We start from the raw sequence: 14,081 nt of genomic DNA on the forward strand, positions 1-14,081 counted from the left end.
TTTTGAAACCACTTCCATCTAATGAGGCCAACAGATTGGGTTTATCAGAGCTTAATTTTGTGCAACTGCTCTTGTCTGTCAGATTTGCATTTTAAAGTATTAATTATCAGTTACTGCTGTCTCTCTGTGCTTGGAGGAGACCAAGAGAAGGGTGCACATGCTGGGAAGGCCCCTCTGCCTGATGGAAGGGCAGCACTCCCCTATCTTGAAGCAAAGTGTTCATCCCCTCCCTCAGTAAACTCTGCTGACACAGAGATAGTGAGAAACACTCTGAATATTCCTGCTAAGGATCCCCATTCTCCTCTTACTTCTCCACTTAAAACCTCAAACTAATTAAAAATAACTGATGTATAAAATAGGCAGGAAAACAGCTCTGTGAGAACACCAAGGCTCTTTTATGTGGAAAAAGAAAAAATCAGCTTCTCCCCTTTTCAGGCCTAGATAATGCCATGATTACACAGAAAATTCCCTGACAGAAAAATTCTTGGGGACCACAACAGTGGGATTTACTGCAAGATGTTCCACTACTGCAGCTGAGAAATCCATTACAGGCAACAGCTTTACTCCTGGCACCAACATGATCACTTCACCCAGCAAGTCTTACTGCAAACCCTCTCACTGGCAGCTGCATCCCTCTGGAGGCTGGGGAGCATCAGGGTGATGCAGAGCCCAGCAGGGAATGCTCCTCCCAAACACCAAACCAGTCACAAGGAACTGGGAAAGGAGAGGTGCAGAGTCTCCTCTTTGACAGAGCTCTTACTTTGGCTGGAGTACCCAGAGTGTTACAGAGTGACCAAGGTTCTGCCAAAGCCACCAAATCTGCCACCTGAGGAATTGCCTCTGGCCAGGAGCCTTCCCACAATCCATCTGCAGAAGGGTGCTTTATCATTCTGAAATAAGAAGCTTCCACATGACAGTTCCTTCACTTACTTGAAAAATTCAGTTTTCTCCTCCTCAGACTTTAGTGTTAAGGTCTTCAGAAAATTCACAACTTCCAAAAAATCATTCCTAAGCACAAAACCAAAAGCTGTCAAGTGTAATCCTTATTGATGCTTACACCACCCACTGTGAAGAGACTGAAACCCCCTCCCCACCCCTTTAGAAGAGAAAACAGAGGGACCCAAGTCAAATAAATGCTGCTGGATCAAGAGTGCCAGCAAGGAGGTGACAGCCAAAGGCTGCTCAGCACCTCCTTGGGAGGGCTGGGAACACCTTCCTCATTCAAGGAGCCTCTTTGTCAAGGATCCCTGCAAGAGGCAGGGATAAAGTCTGCACTCCCATCCCACCTTCAAAGCAGCATCAAGACCAAGAGAGGCCTGATATTCCTGTCCTTACCTGAAGAACTCGTGAGACAACAGGCTGGACAGTGGTGGGCGACACTTTGGGTCTGGATTCAGCAGTGTACAGTGCAAGGTTTGCTGAAAGCTGGAGAGAATATCTGCTGAAACTGAAATCCAGAGCACCTACTGTTAGATTCCTCTCTCCACACTGAACAAGACACATTCAGGACTCCTCCATCCCCCACCAAACTTATTTTTAGCAAAAGTGCAAAAGGAAGGGGAAAGTAGCATTTCCATTTCCCTTCCCAACCTGCCTGGCTACTGGGCCTCCAAGGAGTGCAACTGTTCTCCAAGAAACTTCTGCTGCCTCTCTGCTGAAGTGGCAGCCCCTGCTCAGCTGTGGCTCTCAAGATCCCCCCTGCCACATCCACAACCCTTGGCAGGACCAGAGCAGGTTTGGGAGTGCTGGTGTCACACGGGCTGGTGACCTCCAGCCACACCTGACAACATCCCCACAGGAAAAAGGGAACACAGGAAAAAAGTCTGCAAACAAGGAACAACCCTGGCCACTGAGCCCACAACACTGCTGCCAGCTGCAGAGCAAGGTGGGATGTTCAACCACACCAGGAGTGAAGCACAGGGGGCCTGTCACCAGCAAAATAAACCAGTGTCATTCATTCTCACCCTGATCATGGAGAACTGTCAGGAGATTCTCAACTGTTGTCCCAAAGGCGTAGGCGTCCCTCGCGTGCCCGTAGCTGCTGGGCAGCATTTTGAAGTCTGCAGACTGAAAACAAAACAAAACACCAAAAAAAAACCAACCCAGCAAGGCAGGAGCTTATGAAATATGTGGTGTCTTCCATAAGTCTTTATTCCCACCCCCCACCATATCCACACTCTAGTTCTTTTTATAGCACTAAAGCATCACTGTGTACCCCACAAGCAGAATATTATGCTAAAAAAACTCCACTGGGGAATTTATAACCCAAAGGAGCAACTCCATCATGATGAAACAACTCCCTGATGAATGCAGGCAGTCAACAGCTTTCAGCATTTCTATGGGAACAGGCAGTAATTAGAGAGCAGAAGCTGCTCCTTCAGCACAGGCAGCTCCAAGGATTCTCAATGGCTGGGAAGTGACTGACAGGTAGGGAAAAGCTGTGCTCAGAGTTACACAACCACGGGACCACAGTGATCTGGGCACTCTCAGCAACTACTCTGATTTTTGCAAAATTTGGTGATTTAGAAGCAACACAAAGAGTTTGAAAAGTAGCATCACCTGTGCCCAACACCATTCCCAAAGCAGGGATGGGACAGAGGAGGGACAAAAGGAAACCTCAGATAATATCCAAGAGCCACTTCCATGCCATTTAGGCATGAGGAAATACAACATGAATGTAAAACTATTTCCTGCCCACCAGGTTTTTCTTTGCTGGCAGCAGGGAGCCCCTTGAGCTGGCACTCACCATCTCCTCGCAGGGGATGCACGACTGGTCTCGCACCGACCTCACGTGGCAGAGGAACTGCAAGGACAAGGGGGACCATGACTGATCCCTGTCCCCTCAGTGCCAAGGGGGGACCATGAGCTGATCCCTGTCCCCTCAGTGCCAAGGGGGGACCATGACTGATCCCTGTCCCCTCAGTGCCAAGGGGGGCCCATGAGCTGTCTCTGTGTCCCCTCAGTGCCAAGGGGGGACCATGAGCTGCCTCTTTGTCCCCTCAGTGGCCATGAGCTGATCCCTGTCCCCTCAGTGCCCCCTCAGTGCCAAGGGGGGCCCATGAGCTGCCTCTGTGTCCCCTCAGCAGTTGTGCCCCTGCCCCTTCTGCTGGCACCCAGGGCAGGCTGTGCCTCACTGCACAGCAAGCAGCAGAAATCAAAACAAGAACTGTTCTCTCTGCTACCAAGCAGTGAAAATGCCACCAGCACAAGCTAAGAAGGCATTTAAATTATTTTTCTTAATGGCTTGTTTCAACCTGACTCTTCCTGCTCTTTTTCTATTTTTCTATCAGTCCAGAAGGCAAAGATTTCTCACTCTCCAGTGTGTGAGAAGAGCCAGCAGTGTCCCTTAGAAAAGCAGCTGTGTTCTGGCTAATGGAGAATTAATTTGTGTGGGCATTTTGGTTTATAGCAATGGTGTCCACAGAGCAAAGCTCCAGGACAGAGCTGGAAGTGAGCCAACACATTTAATAGCAAATCCAGCTCAGTGGAAGGACTTGGGCCTTCACCCCCATAGATGGCCAGATTCCACAGGCCAGGAATCCTCCCCTGGCCATCCAGGGTGCACTTGGCTTGGCTCTTACCTCTGGGGTGGCTTCACTGAATTTACAGACTGTTTCCATTCCTCCCAGCTTCCAGTGCCCGTCCTCACTCACAAACACAGATGACAAACAGACGTTGTTGTGAGTTAGGTTTCCCTAAAACATAAAAACAAACAAAAAAAAAAAAAAGGGTTACTGACTTGGGGGATAGATGAAGATGCAGAATCTTAATCAGCACTAATTAGGTACTGCAGGGGGCTGAGGGAAAGCTGCCAAAAGACCACACAGCTCCTCTGGGACATTGTGGGTGAGCAGCAGGTGCCAGGCAGGAGGGCCAGGGTTTTAGAGCAGACAAAGCTTTAATTGTCACAGGCCCTGCAATGCAACTGTAAATCCAACTGTGAACACAAAACCCCAGAGCTACAGTCTGAGCTGGGATTTACCTGGGCAAACACACAGTGCCCAGACAGGGCAGCAGTGACACCAATCTCTGCCATCAGCTGTACACAAACACCAAGGCCTTGCAGTCCCTAAAGCAAGAAGTACTACAGGCAGATCCATGGACTGAGAACTGCTTCTTCCCTCATTTCCACAACATTTTCAATTACCTTTCCCCCTCCAAAGCAGGCAAGTTTAGCAGTTTCAGCCTACAAGCACTGTGGGGAACATGTCTGTCTTTTTTGGGAGGAATCAGCAGTGAGTCACCCAGCCAAGGCCAGGTACAACACTGTCACACTTCCTCCGTGTCCCAGCAGAGCCTGATGGTGCTGCCAGGGGTACCTACCCTGTCATGGAGGAAGATGAGTGCCAGCAGCACATCGTAGATGCCTGCACAGATTTCTGCAGCAGAGAGTGTCTCCAGGACCATCTGCAGGGGCTTCACCCGCTCTGTGACCAGGTGGATCCCGTTGGCCTCCACGGTGCAGGACAGGAAGCGCAGGAGGCAGGGGTGCCGCAAGGTTTTCAGGTGCTTCGGGAACAAAGATGTGTCAGACCTGCTCTGAGGCAGCTCCTCCAGGTGCACAGCTCAGCCCTGCCCCCTCAGCCACGGCTTCTCATGGAATTCACACAGCCCATCCCTGCCCCTCACCAAGCACCCTGCAAGCTTACTCACTCAGACTGCAGAACTTTTTAAAATACATTGAAAACGGAATCATAGAATGGTCTGGGTTGGAAGGACCTTAAAGACCACCTTGTTCCAGGGACACCTTCCACTATCCCAGCTTGCTCCAAGCCCTGCCCAGCCTGGCCTTGACACTTCCAGGGATCCAGGGGCAGCCACAGCTTCTCTGTGGGCAACCTGTGCCAGAGCCTCACCACCCCCACAGAGAACAATTTCTTCCCCTATATCCAATCTAAACCCACTCTCTCTCTCAGTTTCAGCCATTTCCCCTTGTCCTGTCACTACATGTTCTTGTCTCTCCATCTGTCTTGTGAGCTCCCCGCTGGCACTGGATGGAAAAAAATCTTACACAGAATAAAATCCTTACTCATAATAAATATGGTACTTTGGGTGGGATTCACCCAAGAAAGATCCTGATTTGCATCTGCAGGAGGAGACAGGACCTTGCAAAGGTCTGAACATGGCTGCCCTCAGCACAATGACTTCTGCAGCTGCCAACCCCCTTCTGCCCCATGGCCAGGCTGGCTTCCACGTTCCTCCTGCCCTCACTCCCAAGGGTTTGACTGATTCCCACGCTGCCAACAGAAGGAGGGGGAGCTGTGCAGCGTGTCCCAGGCCAGGCAGTACCTTGGCAGCTTTGTTGACCTTGTCCTGGCTGTCCCTCTTGTACACGAAGACGGAGGCGCGTCTGCCATCCTGCAGCACGGCCGGGTGGATGCTGTGCCCGCTGCGCAGCGTCAGCGGCGGCTCCTCCAGGCTGTAGCTCTTCAGAGCACTGTTCTCTGAGCCCATGCCTTGCACAGCTGCCCTGCTCACCACAAACAGGCCCTGGCTGCACGAGGACTTGCTTTGGGCAGCTTTAGTTCCAGCAGGTGCTGTCCAGGTCACCTTCAGAGCATTTTCTGCAAAGCAAGGAACACACATGAACAATCTCCTCCTGCCAGAATCTGTCCGGACCCAGGACATTGCTCTGGCTGCCCTGGGTGATCCCAGACCCTGGCAAGGGGCTGAGAGACCTTGGCACAGAGTCACAAACACCTGTGCCTTTGATTTTAGCCCATGGAAACAATTACCAACTTTGTGTGAGGATTTACAAGCCACAAGAGTTTGAGTAGAATGATAGTGAATTTGTCACAGGGTGAAAAAGTAGAATTTTGGGGGTTTAGAATGGGGGTTCAAGAGGCAAGATAAAGAAATCTGGATGTGTCCTGTCCTTCTTCTCCTTCTTCTTGTCCTCCATCTTCTGCTGTGATGGTGACACTTCTGTATTGGTTTAGAATAGAGATAGACTGTCTAACATAGGTGATAGGTATTGGAAAATTATTGTAAATAAAGTACACATAGTTCTTAGCATAAAAATTTATCTACAGTCAGTAGAGACTGACTGTCTAATAGGTGATAGGTATTGGGAAATTATTGTAAATAAAGTACACATAGTATAAAAATTTAACACCACCCCAAGGGCAGGGACTGTGCCACAACCTGACCTGCTGGACAGATCTCAGCAGGTCAGAGAGAGAATGGAACAGGTAAGAGAAAATAAACCTTGAAAAGCAGAACTGAGGAATCTCGACTTCTTTGGTCATGGGGTTGGGAAAAAAAGACTTTAATACCTCAGGAGCCATTGCAGCAACACAACACCCAAGAAGTATCCTCTCCTTGAGTTTTAAGGACAAGAATGAAATCCCCAAAGTTCACTTTGTAAAGGAAACCCAGTGTCCACAAACGGGTTTGGATCAACAGGAGCAGCTGTCAGCAGTGGGGCTTGGAGTGCACTGGCACCTGTGTCAGCATCAGCAGCAGCTCTGACACAGAGCAGCACCCACAGCCCATCCCTGCCCTGGCTGAGACCCACCAAAAGCAGGACCCAGCAACACACACCCACTCCAAGGGTTAAACTGGCACTAAGCACAGTTGGGAAGCGTGACTGCCACTCCACAAGCAGCCCCTGGCCGCCTTAAAAACACCATTCCTCAATTCTCCAAGGCAGAGAAGAATGCAGTGAAGGAGGAAGGGTTACAAGCTGGATTTCAGGAGGTTACCTATAGCCAGGTACCCTCCAGGAGCATGTTTTCCCCCTTGATTACCTTCTCTCCATGTAACAAATATTCCTTCTGCCTGCCAACACTTCCTTCCTCCCACAGCCTGTCAGGAAGAGGCTGACACAGATTTCTGTGCTGTTTCCTCACACACAAAACCGGTAAAACAAACACACTGATTGCAGAGGCTTTTTTGGAAAACACTGACCCAGCACATGCTCTGTCATCAGGGCTTGTGATCACAGGCCAGGGGTGAGACCTGAACCTGTCTGCACACAGAAGCCAGCAAAGCCTCCTCAGGAATCAGAGGGACAGAGAAACCCTCAGTTGTTGTCAGGAAAAGTGGGGGAAATTGCCCATCCCCAAGCATTTTATTTTTGGCAACTGGAGAATTGCTTCATTGTGGTTGTTCCCAGCCATGACCTGAGGCTTCGGGGAGGCAACACCACAGGAGTCTCCCAGCCCCCAAGCAGAGCTGCTCCCCCCAAGCTGCTGCTCTGGCACCTCACCTGTGTCTCCAGTCCAGTCTCCCAGGAGCCCTGAGCTCAGAAATGCTCAGAGCCTTTGCAAAGAGCTGGTTTGTTACAGTTCCCTGGCTCCTGTAACCCTCCAGAGGGCACAACAACCCCTGCAGCCTGAAATGGGGGGGGAACAGGGGCTTTTAATTAATTCTGTGTCCTGATCCACCTAAAATCTGAATTAACTACAGAACTTGCAGCTCTCTCCCCTCTGGCAGGGATCTGCACCTTTTCAGCACTGATTCCTTAAATGGCACCTTTAGGACATAAAGGGAAAGTTATGGAAATCTAAACTGCAGCTTCCCAGCACTACACAGAGGGGCTGACAGGTGAAAAGGAAACACAATGCAGCAACAACACATGCCTCTAAACTGGATTTTAATTTGGTGAGCTCCCTGGCACAAAAGCATTCCTGCTGCCCCCAAACAGAACATTCTCCTCTCCAGACAGAGCCTGGGAGCTCTGCCCTGGCTGCCCCAGCTCCTCCTCCTCACCTGTGTGCAAGGCACCAGCTGCAGCTCCTGGGCACAGCCAATGCACTTCTCTGCATTCTGCCCTTCTCAGCCGTGCCTCATTTAGCTGTTCACCTCAATGATTTCTCACTCAGGACACCTGAAAATATCTGGGCTCACCTGATGCCTCAGGTTCCTCCAAATGCACATGGACATATTTGTCATCAGAGACACACACAGTTCAGGAACAGAACCACAGAATGGTCTGGGTTGGAAGAGACTTTAAAAGCTCATCCCATTCCACTCCCCTGCCATGGGCAGGGACACCTTCCACTATCCCAGGCTGCTCCAAGCCCCATCCAACCTGGCTCTGGGCATTTCCAGGGATGGGGCAGCCACAGCTTCCCCAGGCAACCTGTGCCTCACCACCCTCACCGGGAAGAACTTCTTCCCCACACCTCACCCAATTTTCCCCAGGTTCCATTTGCAGCCATTCCCACCTTGTCCTGTCACCCTTCCTGATGAAGAGCCCCCCTCCAGCTTCCCTGGAGCCCCTTCAGACACTGGAAGGCTTCTGTGAGGTCTCCACGCCACCTCCTCCAGGCACAACAACCCCGACTCCACCAGCCACAGGGGAGGTGCCCCAGTCCCCTTAGCAACTTCATGGTCTCCTCTGGACTTGCTCCAACAGTTCGGTGTTCTTCTCATGCTGAATATTGCAACAGCAGAGTCATCCTCACGCCTGTGATGTAGCTGAGCCCTGCTGTACCAACAGCCAGCTGCAAACACACCGCCCCTCTCCAGGGAAACTCCTCTGGGGATCAAACACGAGCAGCCTGCGGCACCCGGGGCTTTTTTTACGGCTATTCAAACTCCAGCTGGCAAAAACATCGGCAAAGGTCTGTGCCCAGGTGTGGCTCTCCGGAGCCAAAACAAACCATTACTCACGCAACTGTGAGTTAAGAGCATTAACCCTTTTGGATCTTATTTCCAACTAATTGTAAACGCGAATGTCAGATGTAATACACAGAACACCCTGGAAGAGACAGGAGCCCGGCAGGGAAAGCCAGAGCGATTGGTAGTAAAGGACAACGTGGATTTGCTACCAGAAAGAGATGGAATTCCCATTTAGCTTCCCTGCGGAGGGAATGACAGCCGAATACAGAGCATTGGCCTGAAACACACACAGCAGCTCAGGGAGAGGTTGTTCCAGGCTTTCCAGGCGCCCTCCCAGGCCAGCAGAGCCTGCGGGAAGGGCTCTCAGCAGCGCCGGGGCTTGGCTCCCACAGGCCGAAGTGTCCCAGGGTGACTCCCCCAAATGCCCGCCCGCACCCCGCACAAGGGCCCCTGGCAGGCAGGGGGACCAGCAGCAGCACCCTGCGAAGGAAGCCCGGCTCCACCGCGCTCCCCCGAGGCCGGTCCGACCCCGGGCCCCGCGCAGAGCGCGGTTTGAACGCCCGGGAGCCCCGGAGCAGCACAGCCAGAGCCGCCACTGCGGGAGCTTCGCCCGCTGCCCGCGGTCACAGCCCGGCCCGGGGAGCGGCACCGGGGCTGGCAGGGCCCGGCCCGCCCGTCAGACCCCACGGCAGCCCCCACCCTCGGCCCGCCCGTCCCCGTTCACCTGTGCCCGCCGGGCCGGGGCTCCGGTGCCGCTGGGCCCCGCCGGCCGCTCCGCCTGTCTGTCCGTCTGTCTGTCCGTCCTTCCGCCCGGCCGGCCCGGCAGCGCCGCCCGCCTCGCGCGCCCCCTGGCGCCCGGCGGCCGCAGCGCCCTCAGAGCGCCGGCCGCCATTTTGGGTGAGGGCGCGCCTGCCTCCGGGCCCCCTCAGGAGCGGGAGCTGTGGGACGGGCGGGGCTGGAGGAAACCTGTGAGGAGATGGAACAGGGCAGCGCCACTGGAACCGCTAAGCCCAGCGTGGGGTCCGGGCTCCTCCTGAACACCGCCGGGCATGGTGACTCCAGCACCCCCCTGGGCAGCCTGTTCCAATGCCTGACTGCCCTGACAGTGATTTTTTTTTCCCCCCCCTTATATCTAATCTGAGCTCCCCTCTCTCATCTTGGCCATTTCCTCTCGTTCTCCCACTGCACCCCGGCAGAACAGACCGAGCCCCCTGAGCTTCCCCGAGCTCCACAGCCCAGCTCCCGCAGCCGCCCCTCACAGGCTCTTCTGTAGCCCCTTCACGAGCCTTGTAAAGTGACACGCTGCTGCCCCATAATATCCAATTTAAAATAAATTTTTAAATATCCTTGCCCTCCCTGTGCCCCGCTCAAGCCCGGGCCGCAGGGTGGTCTGACACTGCGGCGTGAGGGGATCCATTAAATGCCATTAAATGTAATTGCTCTCCGCGCTGCGGCGTAAAGCGACCCCGGGGAGAGATTTCACGTGAGTGTTTTGGACGGCGGAGCGAAGGTTGAAAGGAAGGGCTCCAGGGCGGTGGGAGGTCTGAGCTGTTCACACGCTATTTTCATATCGCCGGTGTTATTCCAGTTTCCTGCAGCGCCAGGACGTGAGGATGTGGTTTGCACGGTCGCTCTGAACAGCAGCACAGCCCAGCCCCGTGGCCTCGTCTAGACGCGGGTTTAATGGCCAGGGCAGAGTGTTTAACACAGGTGGTCTGAGCTCTGCAAGCGCCTTGGCTTTCTGCAGTAACTCAACTCCACGAGTTTAACCTGTGCTGCGTCTTGTGCTGCCAAATCCAGCAGGAACTGTGTAGAGTATGTTCTTTATGCTTTCCCCCTTCCATTTCGAGGGAAGCCTTCCAGGGCTTGGACAGCACGGATGGTCCCAGACACACAGCTCTGCTGGACATTGGCTCATCAATGCCAGAGTCCCTTCAGCACAGCTACAGTTCTGGATAGCAAAAGGGATTCCTTCAGATCCACAGCACAACCCTGCTCAACTGAGCCTCACCCGAGAGAGGATTTCTCCCATGACTGTGCAGGGGAAGAGCTGTAAGGTGGCACATCAGGATATGCTGGTAGATGGATGATCTGGGGCTTTTTTAAAAAAATAAGACATATGATGGGAGGAGCAAGGTGCAGGAAAGTGAAATGGGTCACAGTATGTAGTACATCACACATTACAGGGTAATATAATGCACACAGGAACTGAAACTAAATGAAGTTCAGGTACACCACCTCTATCTGTCAAAGGTAGGAAAGATCCAGAGTCTTTGGCCCAAATGGGACAGACACCTAAAAAGATCCTAGCCCCAAAATACAAACTAAAATAAACTGTGTAATGTTCATTAAGGTGTACATTAGTCACCAGTTTACTCAAGGGGCCAGGTGTGGGTTTGTATGTCCTATGTGTGTGTGGCAGGGCAAAGGCAGAAGGTCAGAAGACACGAATAACTGGAGGTAAAGATAAAAAATTCTTAATAAGCAACAACTGATTTCTACTCACAGCCCTTGGCTCCAGCTTCAGGCTGCGGTGTGATTCATGTGGCTGTCAGGAAGAAAAAGCAAACTTTGGCTGTTCTGCATCATTTCTGGTGTGTTTCCTTTGCTGGGCTGTCTCTGTGGAGCAGCATTCTTTCCTTTACCTGCTTCTCCTGAGTGATCCTGCTGTACCACACAGGCTGAAGTGGCACTGAGGAGTGTGCCCTGTCCCCAGGTGCTGCACAGAAACCCCAGCTGGGTTTCTGCCCCAAACTTCACCCTCTGCCTTTGCTAAGCACAGCCAGCGTGGGCTCCTCCAGAGAACCACCCAGGGATTAGGATCAGGGAGGTGTGAACCCCTCAAGGGCAGAGATGGAACCAGCAGGATTACAGAGCTCCTAGCAAATGCCTCATCAGCACTGGAACTGCTTCTTTAAATCAGTTGTGCAAGAAAAGATTGGCATAATGGCCAGAGAGACAGCTGGTGACTGCAGAGGGGGATGGGGCCAAAATCACTTCAGTGGAGTGGAGCCTGTGAGGCCTGAAGGCACAGCTGGGGAGCACAGCCTTAGAATCCCAGAATGGTTTGGGTTGGAAAGGACCTTAAAGCTCATCTCATTGCAACCCTGGGCAGGGTCACCAGGCTGCTCCAAGCCTGCCCAGCACTCTGGGCAGCTCTCAGGAGTACAGAGCTGCTCCCAACTCTCTGGGAGAGGCGCAGGAGCAAAGGCTGCGGTGGGGCTCCCACTGATGCCTTCTCCATGATGTCCCACTCCTGCATGGCCATGTGAATGACAACTACAGCACAGCAGCCTTTTGCTTCCAATGATATTTCTCAATTTCTTAATAAACAGGAGTGGAATTCTTTATTTTTTTTTTTTAAGGCATATTTTCTCCAGCTCTGGAAAAGTCCATGAATGTTTTTATTCAAGTGGGTGTCCAGACCAAGGGGCTGCCAACACCACCTTGTGAGTATGAAACCCATGCAGGGGAGTGCAGCCCTCCTCTGCCTGTGCAGCTCCAACACCTCCCTTGGCACCTCAGAGCTTTTTCAGAAAAAAACCCCACAACCTCTACCTGAAGGAAAAAATGAGCAGATCACAAGAGCTTCAAGGCAACACAAATTGCAGCAGAAATCAGCTCAGGGTATTCCATGGGTTTTGAGGATGGCCACAGAAGGAATGGAGGCTGTCACCCCTCTCAGCCTCTGGCCATGGTGAGTGGACACATGAGGGCTGCACTACAGGAATTCCAGTAAAGAACCTGCCAGAGGAGCCCAGAATCTCCTCTATCTAAACAGAGCTTGTCCCGCTTATTCCAGAGGAAGATACATCTTGTTCCTGTGTAATTTAATCCAGAGTGGATACAATTAAACAGAATCAGGCAGTCTGATTTCAGAATGAAATGCACATGTTCAACTGCAGACAGCTCCACAACCCCCTGGTATTTGCAAGACCTTGAATCAGGTCCTCCATGAGCTCTGAGGGAGGAGAATATTTGTTTACTTTTGCTTTCCCCCACCCTGCTGCCCTGGAAAGCTCCTAAGTACTGGTGTAGCACAAATAATAATAATTTAACACAAGATCTTAGGTGGCTGCATGGAGCAGATTGCTCCTAGAAATGATCCTGTCCATGTGCACAAAGCCTCTCTAATAGCTACCAGACACAGGAGCTTCTCAGCCATTGCTTATTTCATTGTGCTATTAACTTTACAGCCTCATTATATCTAAAACACTTGCCTAACCAAACTCATTAATTAATTAGCAGCAGGCTGGGAAAGAGGATACTCCTAGGATGGGTCAGGATTGCTGCTGTAGGGAAAGAAGAGAGGAGCTCTACAAAGCCTGGAGGAGAAACCAGGAAAAAGAGGACAAAAGTTGCAGAAATTGTTAAAAGAAAGCAGATCCCTCCTCACCCTTTTTGTGCAGTGTACAATACCCAGGGACTGAATGCATAAAATACAGATAATTAAACAGCTCAGACTCCCATCTTCCTCTGACACCCACAGGAAACGTGATATAGGAAATGTGAAAAGTCTATGTGCTCCTATCTTTTTTTTTCCCCCCTTTCTGGCTCAGGAACTGTAATTAAAGGGAAAATCAGCCTCTCTCCTTGCTTGGAAGTGCAGTGGCACAGCTGGTTTTCATCTTGGCAAGCAGGCTCTGTCCTCAGGCTACTAAGTGCTGAGTAATTTTTACCAAGCTCTGTTTGCAGATAAATGATGTTCTTTTCTTAGCTGCTGCCAGGCAAAGCTACAAATACTTGATCTTTTATTCATTTCCCATAAACTCCTAACATTGAATACTAAAATTCCAGCCAGAGATTTTTTTTTTCCACTGCCATTTATGCTCAGCATGGTCACAACTGTATTACAATTACAGACACCCAGCCTTCACTGGAGCTCCACTGCAGCTCCTCGTTAACCTGAAGCTTCCAATTAAAGGCTCCTTCAGTTTCATTGATAGTTTGCATATACTCCAAGGACCCACTTCATCTTGGTTTTCCCCCAAAACACATTCCATGAGCAGGGCAACTGCTTTAAATAACTTCACACTAATTTCTGGAAAAGCCTGACAAGCGAGTGCCAGGCTCAAAGAATAGCCTGGGTGTGCAGTTTGGGGGATTTCTCTCACAGCTCTAACTATAAAAATATCTGAAAGCTTTTGACTGAATGTGGCACAACCTCTGGGCAAATCCAGTGTGGATTCAGAACAAAGGAAATTATCTAGGAAGGTACAACACTGGAAATCTGTTTGTGTAGTTCAAGTTTTCTGCCATGTTTCTTAGAAACTGTGTAAGAATTAGTTAATAGTGGAGAAAATAATCTAAAAAATACTGCCTAATTTTGGCAATGCTGTTCTTCCATCTACCTCCAGTGGGTGAAGCCCTGAACAAAAGGCCAGCCCAGAGAAAAGGCTGAAAACTGCTCTGAAATACCATGGCTAATTTTAGACTCATTTCCAGTCATACAGCTTGGAACACAGGGAGTAACAGTGCTTATAAAAGTACTTGCACACTTTGGAAAGATAACA

At 51.1% G+C, this 14,081-nt stretch overlaps 1 protein-coding gene across 1 annotated transcript in view; it reads right to left on the reverse strand.

Moving 5' to 3' along the window:
- SCYL3 (SCY1 like pseudokinase 3) overlaps nt 1-9,357 on the reverse strand; it is a 16,676-nt gene extending 7,319 nt beyond the window's left edge. Inside the window, exons 1-8 of the mRNA XM_063165240.1 lie at nt 9,293-9,357; nt 5,290-5,564; nt 4,324-4,509; nt 3,582-3,695; nt 2,747-2,803; nt 1,965-2,067; nt 1,336-1,447; nt 931-1,008 (exon numbers count right to left, since the gene is read on the reverse strand). Of these exons, the coding sequence (XP_063021310.1) occupies nt 931-1,008; nt 1,336-1,447; nt 1,965-2,067; nt 2,747-2,803; nt 3,582-3,695; nt 4,324-4,509; nt 5,290-5,454 (815 nt within the window). The 5' untranslated portion in view covers nt 5,455-5,564; nt 9,293-9,357. The remainder of the gene's footprint in view (nt 1-930; nt 1,009-1,335; nt 1,448-1,964; nt 2,068-2,746; nt 2,804-3,581; nt 3,696-4,323; nt 4,510-5,289; nt 5,565-9,292) is intronic.
- Between the last annotated feature and the right edge of the window lie 4,724 nt (nt 9,358-14,081).

This window comes from Melospiza melodia, chromosome 11 (assembly GCF_035770615.1).
Source record: "Melospiza melodia melodia isolate bMelMel2 chromosome 11, bMelMel2.pri, whole genome shotgun sequence".
In the NCBI taxonomy this organism is placed as follows: domain Eukaryota; kingdom Metazoa; phylum Chordata; class Aves; order Passeriformes; family Passerellidae; genus Melospiza; species Melospiza melodia.